General features: G+C 45.0%; 2 protein-coding genes across 3 annotated transcripts; both read right to left on the reverse strand.

Annotated features, from left to right (window-relative positions):
* Positions 1–1,108: 1,108 nt before the first annotated feature.
* LOC136489912 (putative pentatricopeptide repeat-containing protein At4g17915) lies at positions 1,109–3,835 on the reverse strand. Of its 2 annotated transcripts, none has more exons than XM_066486421.1 (2): positions 1,725–3,835; positions 1,109–1,584 (listed from the first exon to the last, which is right to left on the reverse strand). In XM_066486421.1, exon 1 carries the CDS (start codon positions 3,595–3,597, stop codon positions 2,209–2,211), a length of 1,389 nt encoding a protein of 462 aa, XP_066342518.1. In that variant the 5' UTR covers positions 3,598–3,835; the 3' UTR covers positions 1,109–1,584; positions 1,725–2,208. The 2 variants fall into 2 exon arrangements, with proteins under 2 accessions (XP_066342518.1, XP_066342517.1); XM_066486420.1 differs by having other exon boundaries at positions 1,111–1,589.
* Positions 3,836–4,079: 244 nt separating this feature from the next.
* LOC136486432 (protein TPLATE-like) lies at positions 4,080–11,300 on the reverse strand. The gene is made up of 7 exons (XM_066483320.1): positions 10,076–11,300; positions 7,957–8,553; positions 6,936–7,297; positions 6,530–6,830; positions 5,974–6,096; positions 4,895–5,350; positions 4,080–4,782 (listed from the first exon to the last, which is right to left on the reverse strand). The coding sequence occupies exons 1-7, from the start codon at positions 11,198–11,200 to the stop codon at positions 4,282–4,284; spliced, it is 3,465 nt and encodes a 1,154-aa protein (XP_066339417.1). The 5' UTR covers positions 11,201–11,300; the 3' UTR covers positions 4,080–4,281.
* Positions 11,301–13,999: the final 2,699 nt, after the last annotated feature.

Raw genomic sequence — 13,999 nt, forward strand, 5'->3', positions numbered from 1 at the left:
GCTACCAGAAATAAGTGGCATGGTGGCCTACCATTTCCCTGGCGGCACTAGCCTTTGTGGTTGATTCCACAAAATTGAGATAAACATGCTCAATAAATCTCAGCTACCATCCCCATTGTAAGTATTTTATATACAGGTAAAATATATAGCACACTAAATCAGGGATTCAAATCTGACAGGTAAAAAGGAAACTGATAGTTTCAGTTCCATGGTGTTGTCCTCACTCCTTTCAGTGTTTCAGATGAGGATAGTGTAATCAGCCAACAATATTCCCAGCACTGAATGCCCATATAAGCACTCAACTCAATCATGCCATGTCATATTGAACATTTGCTAGGTATGTTACCACTAGATGAACTAATATCCCAGGATTTGGAATAATCTATAAGAATGGTAATTGACTTGCTTGCCTGCTCAGCGGTAACCAGCTGGTAACTAGTAAGTTCTGACTAGCCACCAGCAACTGGATGGTTTTTTATGCCAGCCTAGGTACAGTGTTTTTTATGTTTCCAGTTTAGAATCCATGTACCAAACTGAATAAACTAATTGCACACTGCACATCATGCATAAGAGCAGAAACCAAGCAATCCAAAACCACACATGAACAAGATAGAAGTGATGAAAGCAATACCTTGATCAGCAGGAAGCACAGCTAAGAAACCTGAGGCAAGCCCACAGATGGCAGGTCTAACAACCGCAGTCCATCAGACACCAGAGAAAGAACCTGAGACAGCAGCCCCTGCAACCTCAGGAGGAAACAAAACTGACAAGCAAATCCCACATATACCATCAATCATACAGGGCAGCAACTTTCGGTCGGCACAAAACAAATTCACTGATCACTTGAATCCTGTATGATGAATCATGGTAGTCATGAAAATATACCAGAATAATTAGTTTATACTTGCACAAATACACTATTTTTTTCTAACTTGCAAGAGAGTATGTATCTTTGTATTTATATGAGAAAGAAAAGAATGTCCCAAGTACAAGCCTCCGTGTAAAGAGAGGATCAGACCCACCAAAACAACAGAACTGCACAGTCCCACTAAAAAACCAGCAGCACACGCTACACCTGAAATTAATCCAGCCAGAGGGCTCAGAACAAACAAACACATACTATTGATTCCACCATTTGAAGAACAAATAAATGAAGGTTAGCCTTATGGTACAACATAAACTTCTGCTGTCTTGTGAGGAACAGTAGATTGCTTGTACGAAACAAATGCAAATAAAAAAGATCAATGATTGACTCAATTATGGTGACGTCTATTTTAATTGCACATCATCGGCTGCCTGCCAGAGTTTTCCAAAAATACAAATTCTTTACAGCATCATGCCTGTCTATCGACATGGCTATGTGATTAGGTGTTGTGTAGTCTTTCATTGGTATAGAATTTGCTTCAGAGAGAGAAATATTGTGAGATAAGGTATCACCCAAAGAAAATAAGATTCATTTCTCAACCACTCAAAAAGAATTAATGAACGAAACGAAAAATATTAACAATCAGATTGCTCTGTAGTATGCTGCAACACCTTCGTTTTGTGACTGCATACTGTATGTCCATCTAACCGGGGGCATCTCTGTTCTGAACAAAATCAATACACCAACAATCCAAAAGAAGACACAGTTAGTATTATGCTCCACAGAATTTAACTTTTCCAAAAGTTCTATACATAGCAAACAGAGGCAATTTACATGAAATCACTACAGCTGTAATTACCTTCTGTTGGAAATTTGGAATACTTGTAGTTACCAAGAGTTCATTGTAACACCTCAAACTAATACAATGAAAGGTGAAGTTTTAAACCATGGAAGTTATGGAGGGATCACTTCGTGCACATTTGGGGCTGGTACCATCTGGCAACTAAAGGTCATGAATGCAACAGCCTGTTCCAAGTAGTGACCATGTGTGCATCAGCCCTTCTTGTTCATTGACGTTCGATAAACATTTCAAGCTTGACAGTGACACGGCTAGCTGTGCACTTTAACATCGATAGCCAATGGAGCCTCAGGGAACTGATTTATAGGGTAGCTCCTTTCTCAAGATAACACAGTTCTGGTTTCCTTCCTGTGGAGCATGATGCACTGATCGAGTGGTTAGGTGCTTCATCATACATCTCCATAAAGGATCATCTACTCAATCCACACTTCATTGTGCATTTCACAGGATCATCCAGTCAGATTGTAGATCTTTTCTCCTTGGATTAAGACCGCAACAGCCTAGCCATAGATAATGCTGATCGGACTTTCCTCAAATCATTTTTAAACCCTGCACTACGAAGCCCAGAAATGACAGCGCGCTTTGCAGACACAAGAACGTTGTTTCCTTCATGCAAGCAGATCCGCAAGAATTTGGATGCCATATGGTATCTACCCACCTTACATAGACCATGGACTAGTGATGTGTAAGTAAAATTATCTTTTAGCTTCATGCTGTGAAGTACTTTGATGGCTGCATCAACCTCATGAGATTTGCATAGCGCATCAATCAAGCAATTATATGCAACCACATTTGATTGCATTCCCATCATCTCCATGGACCATATCTGTTTCTCAGCAGCCTCGATTTGGCCCATCTTGCAGAGACCATTGACCAAAATTGAGAATGTGTACTCATCGCTCTCCAGACCACCTTCTTCCATCATGTTCAACAGCTCAAACGCGTCATCCAGCTTCCCTTCTTGGCATCGCAGGTGAATCAGCGTGTTGTAGCATGCATTGTCAAGTGTGGAACCACTTTGTATCATGAGCTCACAATAGGTATTGGCTTCTTGCATCTGACCCTTTTTGACAAGCGCACTGATCACTGTCGTGTATGGGAAGGCATCCGAAGTGTACCCTCCTTCAAGCAGGGACAAGAATGTCTCCAACCCTTGCTCAAACCTCCCATACCTAAAGCAGCACTTCATAACTGTTGTATACGTGACCGCATTCGGGGCATGCTCTGTCCTCCCCAGCTCCTTAAGGACCATGCGGGCATAGCCCACCTTGCCTGACTTGCACAGTCCGTTGATCATTGTGTTGTAAGTCACAATGCCCACGGGAAGCCCCACCCTCTGCAGGTACCTGAACATCCTGTACGCATTCGTCGCGTGGCCGGCCTTGAACAGCCCATCCAGAAGCGTGTTGTAGGTCGTGGCACATGGTGCCACGCCCTTCTCGGCCATATCGGCGAACACCCGGTAGGCGTGCTCCGGGTGGCCGGACCGGAACAGACAGTGCATGAGGGCGTTGTAGCTCCATGAATCGGGGGCGACCCCCGACCTCAGCATTTCGTCGAACAGGTCGAGGGCGCGCACGGTGAGCCCGCTGCGGTCGGCGCCCGTGATGAGGGAGTTGTAGGTGACGGCGTCGGGCCTCACCCCGGCCTCCCGCATCCGGTGCACGACGGCTAGCCCCGCGTCGAGTCCGGCGACCCGGCAGTGCGCGGCGAGGAGGGTGTTGTAGGTGACGACATCCGGGGGCAGGCCGAGGCGGATGGCGTCGACGAGGACGGACTCCGCGCGGTCGAGCCAGCCGCCCCGGCAGAGCGCAGCGAGGCCGACGTTCAGCAGCCGCGTGGACAGGGTCAGCTGCGCCCGGGACCGGACCATGGTTCCGCTCCCTCCTTTCCCCCGCCGCCGCGAGACTCTCTTCCGGGCTCGGCTGCGCTCCGCTTGCTACCGCGACTCCCATACAGCTCCCTCGCTGTTTGCTGGTTCGCTACGAGCAAGGCGGTGGACAGACACCCCAGCTGCACGCGGCGGCGGGAAGGTGACTCGGTGGCGCCGCCGCCGCTTGGTGGGAAACTGGGGAATGCGCAGGGCGCGCAAGAGAGAGAGGAAGAGAGAGGATGGCAGCTAGAGGGCCCCGCATGTCATGGTAAGCAGACCGCACTGATTTGTAAAACAGCTGTGCCCCACCCGTCAGTGGGTAGTAGACTAACAGAGTGATTGTTACATTATTATAACTCCACATTTGTTATATAAATAATAACATTTTCGGGAGAATTCTTCAATTACAGAATGCATTTCTTTCGTAAAAAATGGGAAGGCAACAATGACATCTGGATTCTCTTGTACAAGTACAATTGATCTTCACACCAAAGCTTAAAATGCTACTATGTTACAAAACAAGTTTGTTCGTGACACAACAAATATCTGCGAATACAATTAACAAATCGGCGACGGTATACAGTGAGTGAAATCATCAGCAGCATAGGTACGCAAAAAATGGAAGACGAAAGAAAAAATACAAAATTATACAGGCGCGTAAGATCCACACGGTCCAAATCGACCTCACTGCGCTTTCATGGCTTTCTCCTTGCACAGCTGGTGCCACTCCTGCAGCACGGCAGCCTGGAGTGCGCGGTGCTCGGCTTCCTCCGCGGTGAGCTTGGAGAGCGTCGAGGGGCCCTTGGGGTTTCCAAACCCATCGAGTTCCTCGCTCTGCTTTCGCTCCTCTTCCTCCTCTTGCTCGGTCTTCGCGGGTGGGACCTTTGGCTTGGCCGCCTTGAGCAGGGCGATCCTCTCCATGGAGATCTTCAGCCGCTCGGCGGCCGCACTCTTCACCTCATCCTCGGGCATGTATTCCACAGCACCATCGGTGATATCATCCAGCCAGCCCTGGAGATCAGATTCAATCTCTCTCGTGATGGATTCATCAGATGCACGCATGACGAATTTGCAGATCATTGTGGTGGTCTCATCACCCAAATCAACGTTTCTGCTGACTTCACTTGCCCCAAATATCATCATGCCCACAAACCCACCAAACCATGTCTTTGCTGCATAACATAGCTGTAGGAGATGTAAGTTATTAGTCATCACCCAAAATGTTTACAAGCTATGAATAGGAAATAAATATGCACCATTTAGTGTCTTTTAAGTAATACAGCATATCAACAGTTACCTGGAATCCAGCTACTGTTCGGATGAAATGTGAGCAGACTTGATGGAAGGGCTTAGAAGAGATTGACTTCAATCCACTGAGGAAGGGAGAGCTGTCATACTGCTGAGCAGCGGTGGCCTTGAAACCACTGCCTTCGTATGTGTATGTGCCAGTGCACTCCACCATGGCTGGCAGGCTAGGCCATAGCCGGAAATACTCAACTGGAGAGCATTCTAAGGGTAGTAGAAGCTCAGCGAGAGGGAACTTGTAGGGTTGGCACCGCAAAACAACTGGTTCCCCAAGCTCAGGCCGAAGTGAGCGCTTCTGCCTCATCATCTGTGAATCCTCTTCTGCATAATCTCCTTCATAGTCTGCAGATCCACCACTTCCATAAAACGGGTAATACAAAACTTGAACCCAGAGGGAGCATCTCTCAAAATGTGAAACTCCAACAGTCACACTACTTTGGACTGGATCCTGGAGAGTTAAAAAGGCATTAGGTGATCAGTAATGCCAGTGTTTACCCAAGCACAAAATTCTACAGTAAGTTTTTAGTTTGTAAATAGATCAATATTTGTTTCACGTTGGACATAATCTATCTAGAAACAAGATATGAAACCCATTCTGTCTGCTGGTTATTGCAGGCAATAGTAGTAAATACATTGATTTTGGCTTTTCTAGATACATTGATTTGACTATGTATCTAGACATAGTACATATCTAAGTACATAGCAAAAACTATGCATCTAAAAAAGTCAAAACGCCTTATAATTTGAAATGAAGGGAGTAGAAGGCAAGAGAGAGAAACAAAGATCAGAACTGAACTATTAAAAATCCATGTAAACAGCGCTGGATTTCAGTCTTAACTGACATATTTTCCCCAGTGCATTACAAAATATTGAGCTTTCAACTGGATGCTGGATAGTCAGATACATGGGTTGTTCCAGTATACAAATTATGGCAGAAAAAGGTCGTAATATTTGCTAACTAACAAAAAACATCTCCCACTAAACTATATTCAAATCATATTTTCATAGGAAAATGTAATCAGTAGACAAAATTGTTGAAGTTCTTCCTTCAAAAAAGGAATTGTAAGTCACCTGGGAAACAAGATTCCGAAGGTGACGAACAGTGCGAGAGAAACCATCCATATAATACAGTGCTCCAGAGAGGCCAACACGGATGTCCACCCTGTTGAGTTCCAGCTCAGTCAAATTTAAAATCTGCAACAGCACACACTAGTCAAAAGACATGATAATATAGTTCCTAATCAAATAATTCAACCTTTGAGCAAAGCAACATGTGAAGAATCATTCGTAGTTGTTTTAGTTAATACTATATCAGATGCAGGACATCAAGGCCACTTTCTTTTGAAGTTCATATACTTGTATGTGAACATTAATCATATCAACAAGTTTCGGTACTTTGTCTATTTGTATAAGAACATTCATTCCTAATAAAACTAATGTAGCAGCAAGTAAGTGTTCAAAAGAAGCTTCTTTTATTAAAAACTCCTTTAATGTTAAACACGAACATTAGAATAATTAAATTCAGAATTCGAATGTGAGGTCCCAAAGCAGCATTAGCAGTAAAGGGTTACAGAAAAGTATATTTCAAGTTACTAGCATAGAGAAAGACACATCAATCAGGCCATACCTTTAGATGTAGAGTGATTCTGCCATCAGTTGGATCTGCCAAATGATATGCTTCGATGTAGCACGGATCACTGCTGCCAGTCAAAGTACAGGCTTTTGGAAGCTCTTTATGTAAGGCACCAATTCCCTTTGTTTGTAGGAGAGTTAATTGACTGGGATTCGGCCTCCAAAGCTCCCGAATGGCCTTATGAACTAATCCCTCCAATTTTCTATCTTGGGCAGCAGACGCCTCTGAAAATTGAACTGTAAGTTTGTGGTGACTAAATGGATAATCCCCTGTAGCATCACCTACACCAACCCACCTGAAATAACGGAAAGTATAATATTGTCATTTCCCTGTGCAAACAGTCAAACACTATGGTACACAAGTGACAAAATTAGTAACCTAAGTATAGAAATGCACTCACCTGTTATCGGGATGGTTTGTTACGTATTTTATTACTTGCAACACATAACGTGATTGATGCTTGGTGACAGAATCAGCTGAAGTACTTGCCCTAAATTCTTCCAGTTCTTTTGTGAGAAGTTGCCCTGCTCTTGCATTTCTTGCTCCCAAACGTTGAGCGCAAATTAGGACAGCCTGCACATCTTGTATCCTATTTGATGTAGTAGCAGATGAATCGGTGTTGAACAATATCTTGTGCATGTTAGATATGATAATATTCAGTGGGTCCTCTGGGTCATCAGCTAAAAGGGGATCCAGACCTTCAAGATCAAAGTGTTCAGAAATTGCCCATATCAAGCGTGATGATATACGTGGAGTGTGAACCTGGAAAGATACAGTTAATCCAATTTAATAATCTTGGACCATTCTGAAAAAGAAAACAAAGAGCATGGATTTTGTTTGAATTCACTGTTTGAAGAGTCAGCACTGGCCTGCTTAATCAGTGCCTAGGCACTAGTAGGTGCCAGCCGAGTACCCACCTAGCACCAAGTGCTTTTTCAAACATAAGAAATGGTGCAGTTTTAGTGTTTACCAGGAAAAATGAAACATAGTAAAAACAGGCATAATCAGATCTAAACAAGGGTAAACCTTTGGCAAAGCAGCAGCACTTATCTATCTCCATCCTAAATAAGATCCAAAGACTTGTTTATAAAAAAGATGTCTATGGGTTCAAGTTTTACAAGAGTCAGATCTATGCAACAAGGAAAGAGCATAAAGCCATAAACTATGGGGGAAAAGATGCCATATGTGCTATGCTAAGAGTAAAGAACACTGAATTTAATTCTAAAACATTGTTTAGTTGATAAGTCAAGCAAGAACAAATAAAGAACTATGTGACATCATGAGAAAAACAGGGTCACTCATGCCATTGAGTTGTCAAACAGCAATGAATAAACAGTCTTCTTAGATTTCAACTAGTATTTAGGAACACAGGAAGGTATAATTAAAATTTAACATTCAGGAATAATAAGAAGGATCACAACCTCACGAAGGTCCCTGATAAGCTGTAGCTGCAAATTTCTAAGCCGTGTCTCATTCAGAATCTGATCTTGAGATGCACCAGCTTTAATTGTCTTCACACCACCTCTGGTGTCGTATATATGACAAAGCCTCACAAGCAACTTTAGATAGCAATCAATTGCATAGGTACGACCATCACAATCCCAAAGAACACATGGCCTGCAAACTTCCACCACATCCAAAGCAGGTTCTGTCCAATTAAGGGCACCATAACCAGTTCCATAGGCTAACGCTCCTATAACTCTGCTCTCTGTCCCAGAATTCTTCAACTCTGGTAGTGGAAGAGATAGCTGGAAACAACTTTCGACCAGGGAAGCCACTAGCTCTTCTCTGAACAAGTTTTTGCTTGTTACACTGTTTAGATCTTCCTTCACCCTCACATCCTCAAAGAGTGATATCACATCTGTTCCTGGAACAGGCTTCTGACCTCTTCGAACACTCTCCTTTGCAAAAAGATCAACACAAAGAGCAGTCCGACAAATACATGCCAAAGCATGCATACGATCTGATTCTGCTCTTAAGTTTCTCACCATCTGAAGCAGTCTTTTGAACAGAGAAACCTGTGTCATAGCACATGCTCACGTAAGCACATCTTGAACATAAATTCGCAATATTGTCCACTAAATTAAAAGTTATTGCTCCAAACATAGCAACATATCTATCTAGTGGTATTGCAGAGAAGAAAAGAAACTAGAAGAATTCATCAATAGCTTTATCTTTTCTACAGTCAGATTCAATCATAAAATGGCCCTGAAAGAATAACCCAAAATTATGAGATCTAAATGTCAAATACTTAAATTTAATTCGACAGCAAGCATACAACATTGTATCGTTTATGGTCTCAAGTTGAAGGACTTATCACAAAATGACCAAATTACAGATCATTGCACAACCTATAAGAATATATAAGTGTGGAGGATTCTAGCTATGGTTATGATAATACAATTACAATGAAAAATCAGAAATAAACACAATTAAAAGAGTTATGATTTGCATACACTGCATAAATCATTAGTTTATGTGTGGGAAATACTTTATTTGGATGTATAGAGTTTGGAGTTTGGACACCCAGATAAGACATGGGCCCCTTGTATTTTCTACTCTCAATGTCTGAGTCTGAAAGAGAATCACTAATTCACTAGATGACACACATTTGACTGAACTAGAAAAGAAGCATAGTTTAACAACAATGCAGGAAATCAAGTTCTAGTTAATGTAGATAGACAACAATAAGGGCAGGGAGATCCAAAAGGAACTAATCTGTCATTCATTTGCCAATTTTATACAATGCTTAAAAGAGGAAACTGGTTTTAAAAGGTTGAGATAAGAATGAGATAATACTCATCCAGTTGCAATTAAGTCGATTTAGGCTGAGTTAGTCCAAAATCTAAATTCTATCCATCAATATATAAATAACTATTTAGATTAAGGGCCTGCTTGGTTTGTTACCAAAATTTTCCTTCACAAAGATTTGGCAAGCAAAAGTTGGGCAAAAATGTTTGTCAAAGATTTGGAAAGACAAATGTGAGATATTGGCGAACTTTGGTAGCAAACCAAATGGTTGCCAAAGTCTTGGCTTACCCACATTTTGGTAACGAAATTTTGGCCATCAACCAACCAGGCCCTAAGTGCATAGAACTAATACAGTAATAATACTCTAAATTCATTGTTAAAAAACACTTCCAAGATATATTCTCTTCATTTGAATCAAGATGTTTCCGCAGAAATCACTACTTAAAGTACCACCTTGGAGACTGTGTCATTGTCCTAACGACTTACATTTGCAAATTGCAACCAGAGGTATTTGATTGAATAAATTTGGTAGCTTCAAAGAAGAACCTAGAAATAGACTGCACCTGAGTAGTTCTAACCTATAAATTTGTGTTCATTTCAAGCCCATGTATTTTTGTCTGGGCACACTCAAACAAACAGTAAATGGACAGAACTACATGTTATTGGAATAAGTTTGCAAAATTTTAATAAATAGGACTCTATTATCATCCAAGGACAGGCTATGAATAACTACAAGTTAGATCAGCTAGAAGTTATGAAAGTAAGCCACTATAGTGATTGATTCAGTACCTGCATTCCAAGATCCAGCAAATGAAGATTGGTCACAACAGCCCTTACAATCGTCTCCCTCATCGACGAGAACTCTTGCCGGTCCCATAGTGTCAGGATTGCAATAATGGCAGCTGAAGCCCACTCTGGCTTGCCTCCAGGCACATCTGCAAGCGCCAGCATATTGATCCCAACCTCAAACACCAGTGGTGGGTCAAGTGAACTAAGGAATGGCAGCAAGTGTGAGACGATGTCTGACACTCCTACCAATTTCTCTGCACTCGACTCCACACTATCAGCAATTGTAGTATCCCCTGGCTTGGCAATCCGCCGCAGCGTGTTTACCACACCAGAAGCAACCATTTTCGCTGCATGCACTAGAGGGTACACAGTAACTCGGAAGCTCTCCACAGGCATCACCATGGAGCGTGCAATGAGCATGTTGCGCCTTGACCAAATGAAATCAATGGCATCAGCCGCCCACTGGGCACGCACTGCAAGCGCACCTTCTCCATCAACAAGCTTGTCACCAGCTAGCCGGCTCATGCGGCGCCCCTCTAGCTCCTGGAACAGCCGTGCAAGGGCCTCAAACGCACCGGCGGAAACCGCGTCTGCAGAGTCCAGCGCAAGCTCCGCCAGGCGGCCCCACCACGTGGTGGCGTGCGCCATGAGGGAGGGGTTCGTGGAGCACATGAGCGCGAGGTCATCGCGCGGGAGGAGCGAGGACAGAGATGTGACGGCGGCGAGGCGCAGCGACTCAGCGGGCGAGGAGAGCGCGCCAGCGATTTCGGCGTGGGCGGAGGAGAGGAGCGAGGGGAGAAGGTGGGAGGGCAGGGACGGGAACGAGGCGATGGAGGAGGCGGCGACGTCGGGGTCCGGGAAGGAGAGGTCGGAGCGGAGGGAGGAGAGGAGGAGCGGGTCGAGGAGGTCCGGCGGCAGCGGGAGCGCGCGGAGGAGGTCGAGCGCCAAGCGCTTGCAGACGGCGGAGGAGGGCGCCGACAGGATCTCGGTGGCCGCGGTGCGGGCGAGCGCGGAGACGTCCCGCCCCGCGGCGCACTGCTGCAGGGCCTGCAGCAGCGCCGACGACTGCCGGAGCGCGTCCGAGGAGCGGAGGTCGGTGGTGATCTGCGCGATGAGGAGGTCCATCGCGCCCCCGAGGCCGAGGGGCTCCGGCGATCGCCGGAGCTGGGGGAGGGGGCGGTGGCTTAGATCTGAGGAAGACGAGTGAGTCTGAGAAGGACCGGGCTTTGCTTGGGAGATTCTGGTTAGTAGTGATGCGGGGGGTGGGAATGGGTCGGCCCGTTTCGGTGACCCTGGGCCGGTTAATAAGCCGGCTTGGGCTGAAAAGAAATCCAAGGGCCGGTTAATAATCGGAGGGGGGGGGGGGGGGGGGGGGGGGGAGAAGGCATTTTCAACTACTCAACTTTCATGCTCATCCTATTTTCTCCTCTGGTTGGGATTCGACCTTGAAAATGCAGTCACTCTTTTTACTCGACAATATAACCTTTGAATGATAGGCATGGCTAGCACTCGGATGGATGCGCGCGTCCGAACGTTCACATAGCTCGCTCCCATCCGCCTTCGCCCTTCGCCCCACTCCACGTGCACACTTCGCCTTATCTATGTGCCCGTCGGTCGCCCCTGGCAGCCTCCTCTCTCTCTCTGTATGGGCAGCACTCGGGAGCTGGGATGAGTAGTTGAGGACGAGCACGCGCCAAGTGGCCCTGCCCGCCGGCCCCCCGACGCGCCGTGCGCCCAGTCTGCTCGCCCCCAGCCGTACAACATAAAACACTTGCAACAGGAAAAACATTTGAATGCAACATACGCCTGAAAATGGATGAAACATTTGGAACATGCATTTGCAATATGTGTATGAAACACACGAAACATCCAGATTTACTACTTGCAACATGAAACCACTTGCTGCAACATAAGACTGAAACAGCTGAAACATTTGGGACATACTGTTGCAACATATGTGTAAAACATATGCAACATCTAGATAAAAAAAGATTACAACAGGCGTCTAGAAATAGATGAAACATTTTAAACAAATGCTTGCAAAATACCTCTGAAACACTTTGCAACATATGCAACATCTCCTGATCTACTTTTGCAACATAAAGATAAAATAATTGCAATATACATCTGAAACGTTTGAAACACTTGAAACATACATATGCAACATAGGGGAGGGAAAGTCGGGCCAGTCGATTCCGGCTGTCGAGGTGGGAGCCGGCGGCTAGCCACGGCGCGTGAGCACCACCAGCACTGGACACACTCGTGGGTGCCCTTGGCTTGGGTGGGAAAGACCTGAGGTGCCACGGCACATGTGCCCCAGCAGACATGGCGGGGTCAGCGGTGCGCCCAACGGCGATGGGTGACAGACGAACGGCGAGGAAGCAAGCGACGTAGGTGACTACCACGCAGGTGAGCACGCGCAGGGAACGAGGGCGCGTGGTCGGTGATGGAGGGAAAGGCATGGCGCGGCAGCCCTACGAGCCCACGTTGAGGAAGGGGCGGACGAATGAGCAGCCAAGCCGAGCGACGTAGGTGGCTGCCATACAGATGAGCGGCGCAAGGAGCCAGGGCGTGCGGCGCAGCCAGCAACGGGGAAAGGAAATGGTGCGGTAGCTCGACCACGCTGGAGAAGGGGCGGATGGATGAGCAGCCACGCTGCTTTGGGGCTGGGCGGATAAGCACGAAAGAGTGGGCGTGGCCTCGGGAGGGATGAGCGGATAAGCACAGGGTAATAGGGATTGGTTTTTTTTTTTAGGGCCTACGCCTGAAGAGCCGCGTCCGAACGCAGAATCACGGCCGGACGCCCTACAGGAAGTATTTCCGTTGAATGAAGCCGTCTTCGGAGTATGAGCTTCATGGAGGAAATGCGGTCTTAGGAACTAGAGCTTCGTAGGAGGCATCTTGTACTTGGTGAAGTCGTTGGCAAAACAATAAGCTTATTGCTTGCAATGTTGGTAGCTGGTTGTGGAAACAACAATCACCTCTTTTATTGTGTGCACAACTGCAAACTAGGCCAAGTAACACTTACAACAATGCAAACTAGGAACAAAATGTTGGTAATTGCCACTGTGTTGTAAATTAATTAGTTTATCCTATCTGGTATGGGCATTCATAATCTTGATCATTGTCTTTTAGTATATTTTCATGGCTATTGTATGCTGTAAACTTATTCTGTAGAGTGCATGGAAACAAAAATGTCTAAAATGAAATAAAGCGATTGTGGCCTTGCTCGTTGGCAACTGTATATACAAGGGGGTGTTTGGTTTCAGAACCAAACTTTAGTCCTTATCACATTGAATGTTTTGATACTAATTTAGAGTATTAAATATAGATTAATTATAAAATTAATTGCATAGATTGAGACTAATTTACGAGACGAATGTATTGAGTCTAATTAGTTCATAATTTGATAATGTGGTGCTACAGTAAACATGTGCTAATGATGAATTAATTAGGCTTAATAAATTCATCTCGTAAATTAGTCTTCACACTGTACCACAACCCAATATTAACGTCACATGTGGGTCGTTAAAAATACTAAAATATCATTGAAAGGTCAGACGTTAAAGATTTATAATATTTGGTCAGTCGTTATATCTTCTTTTTCAATAAACTATCAGTCGTTATTGTTATTTCGCTTTATCGTTCGACGGTCTGTACTTGTATCTTAGTTTTTTGGAAGAATTGTGTTCTTGCCCTTGTTCAGTACTTCAATTGTGATTTTGCCCCTATTTTTTTAACTTTGTGTTTTTGCCCTGAAGTGTCCGTCTGCCCCTGCTTTGGACGTCCGTCAGATGGCCATCGAATAGATGAATTAAAAAAATTCCAAACCTAAAAAGAAAAATCCAAATGCCCAGACTGCCCCTTATCCTTTCTGGCTGTTTCTCGACTCCATCAGACCGCATCGGAGAGGGAGGGAGCGAG

Source organism: Miscanthus floridulus, chromosome 10, assembly GCF_019320115.1.
Source record: "Miscanthus floridulus cultivar M001 chromosome 10, ASM1932011v1, whole genome shotgun sequence".
In the NCBI taxonomy this organism is placed as follows: Eukaryota; Viridiplantae; Streptophyta; class Magnoliopsida; order Poales; family Poaceae; genus Miscanthus; species Miscanthus floridulus.

Bases quoted from the DNA above. Each gene is read 5' to 3' on its own strand.
- LOC136486432 (XM_066483320.1), bottom strand. From the start codon at position 11,200: ATGGACCTCCTCATCGCGCAGATCACCACCGACCTCCGCTCCTCGGAC. The intron at 7,298-7,956 runs GTTGTGATCCTT...GTATCTTTCCAG, and splicing joins TTATCAGGGACCTTCGTGAG to GTTCACACTCCACGTATATC. The intron at 6,831-6,935 runs GTGAGTGCATTT...CCGTTATTTCAG, and splicing joins ACAAACCATCCCGATAACAG to GTGGGTTGGTGTAGGTGATG.
- LOC136489912 (XM_066486421.1), bottom strand. From the start codon at position 3,597: ATGGTCCGGTCCCGGGCGCAGCTGACCCTGTCCACGCGGCTGCTGAAC.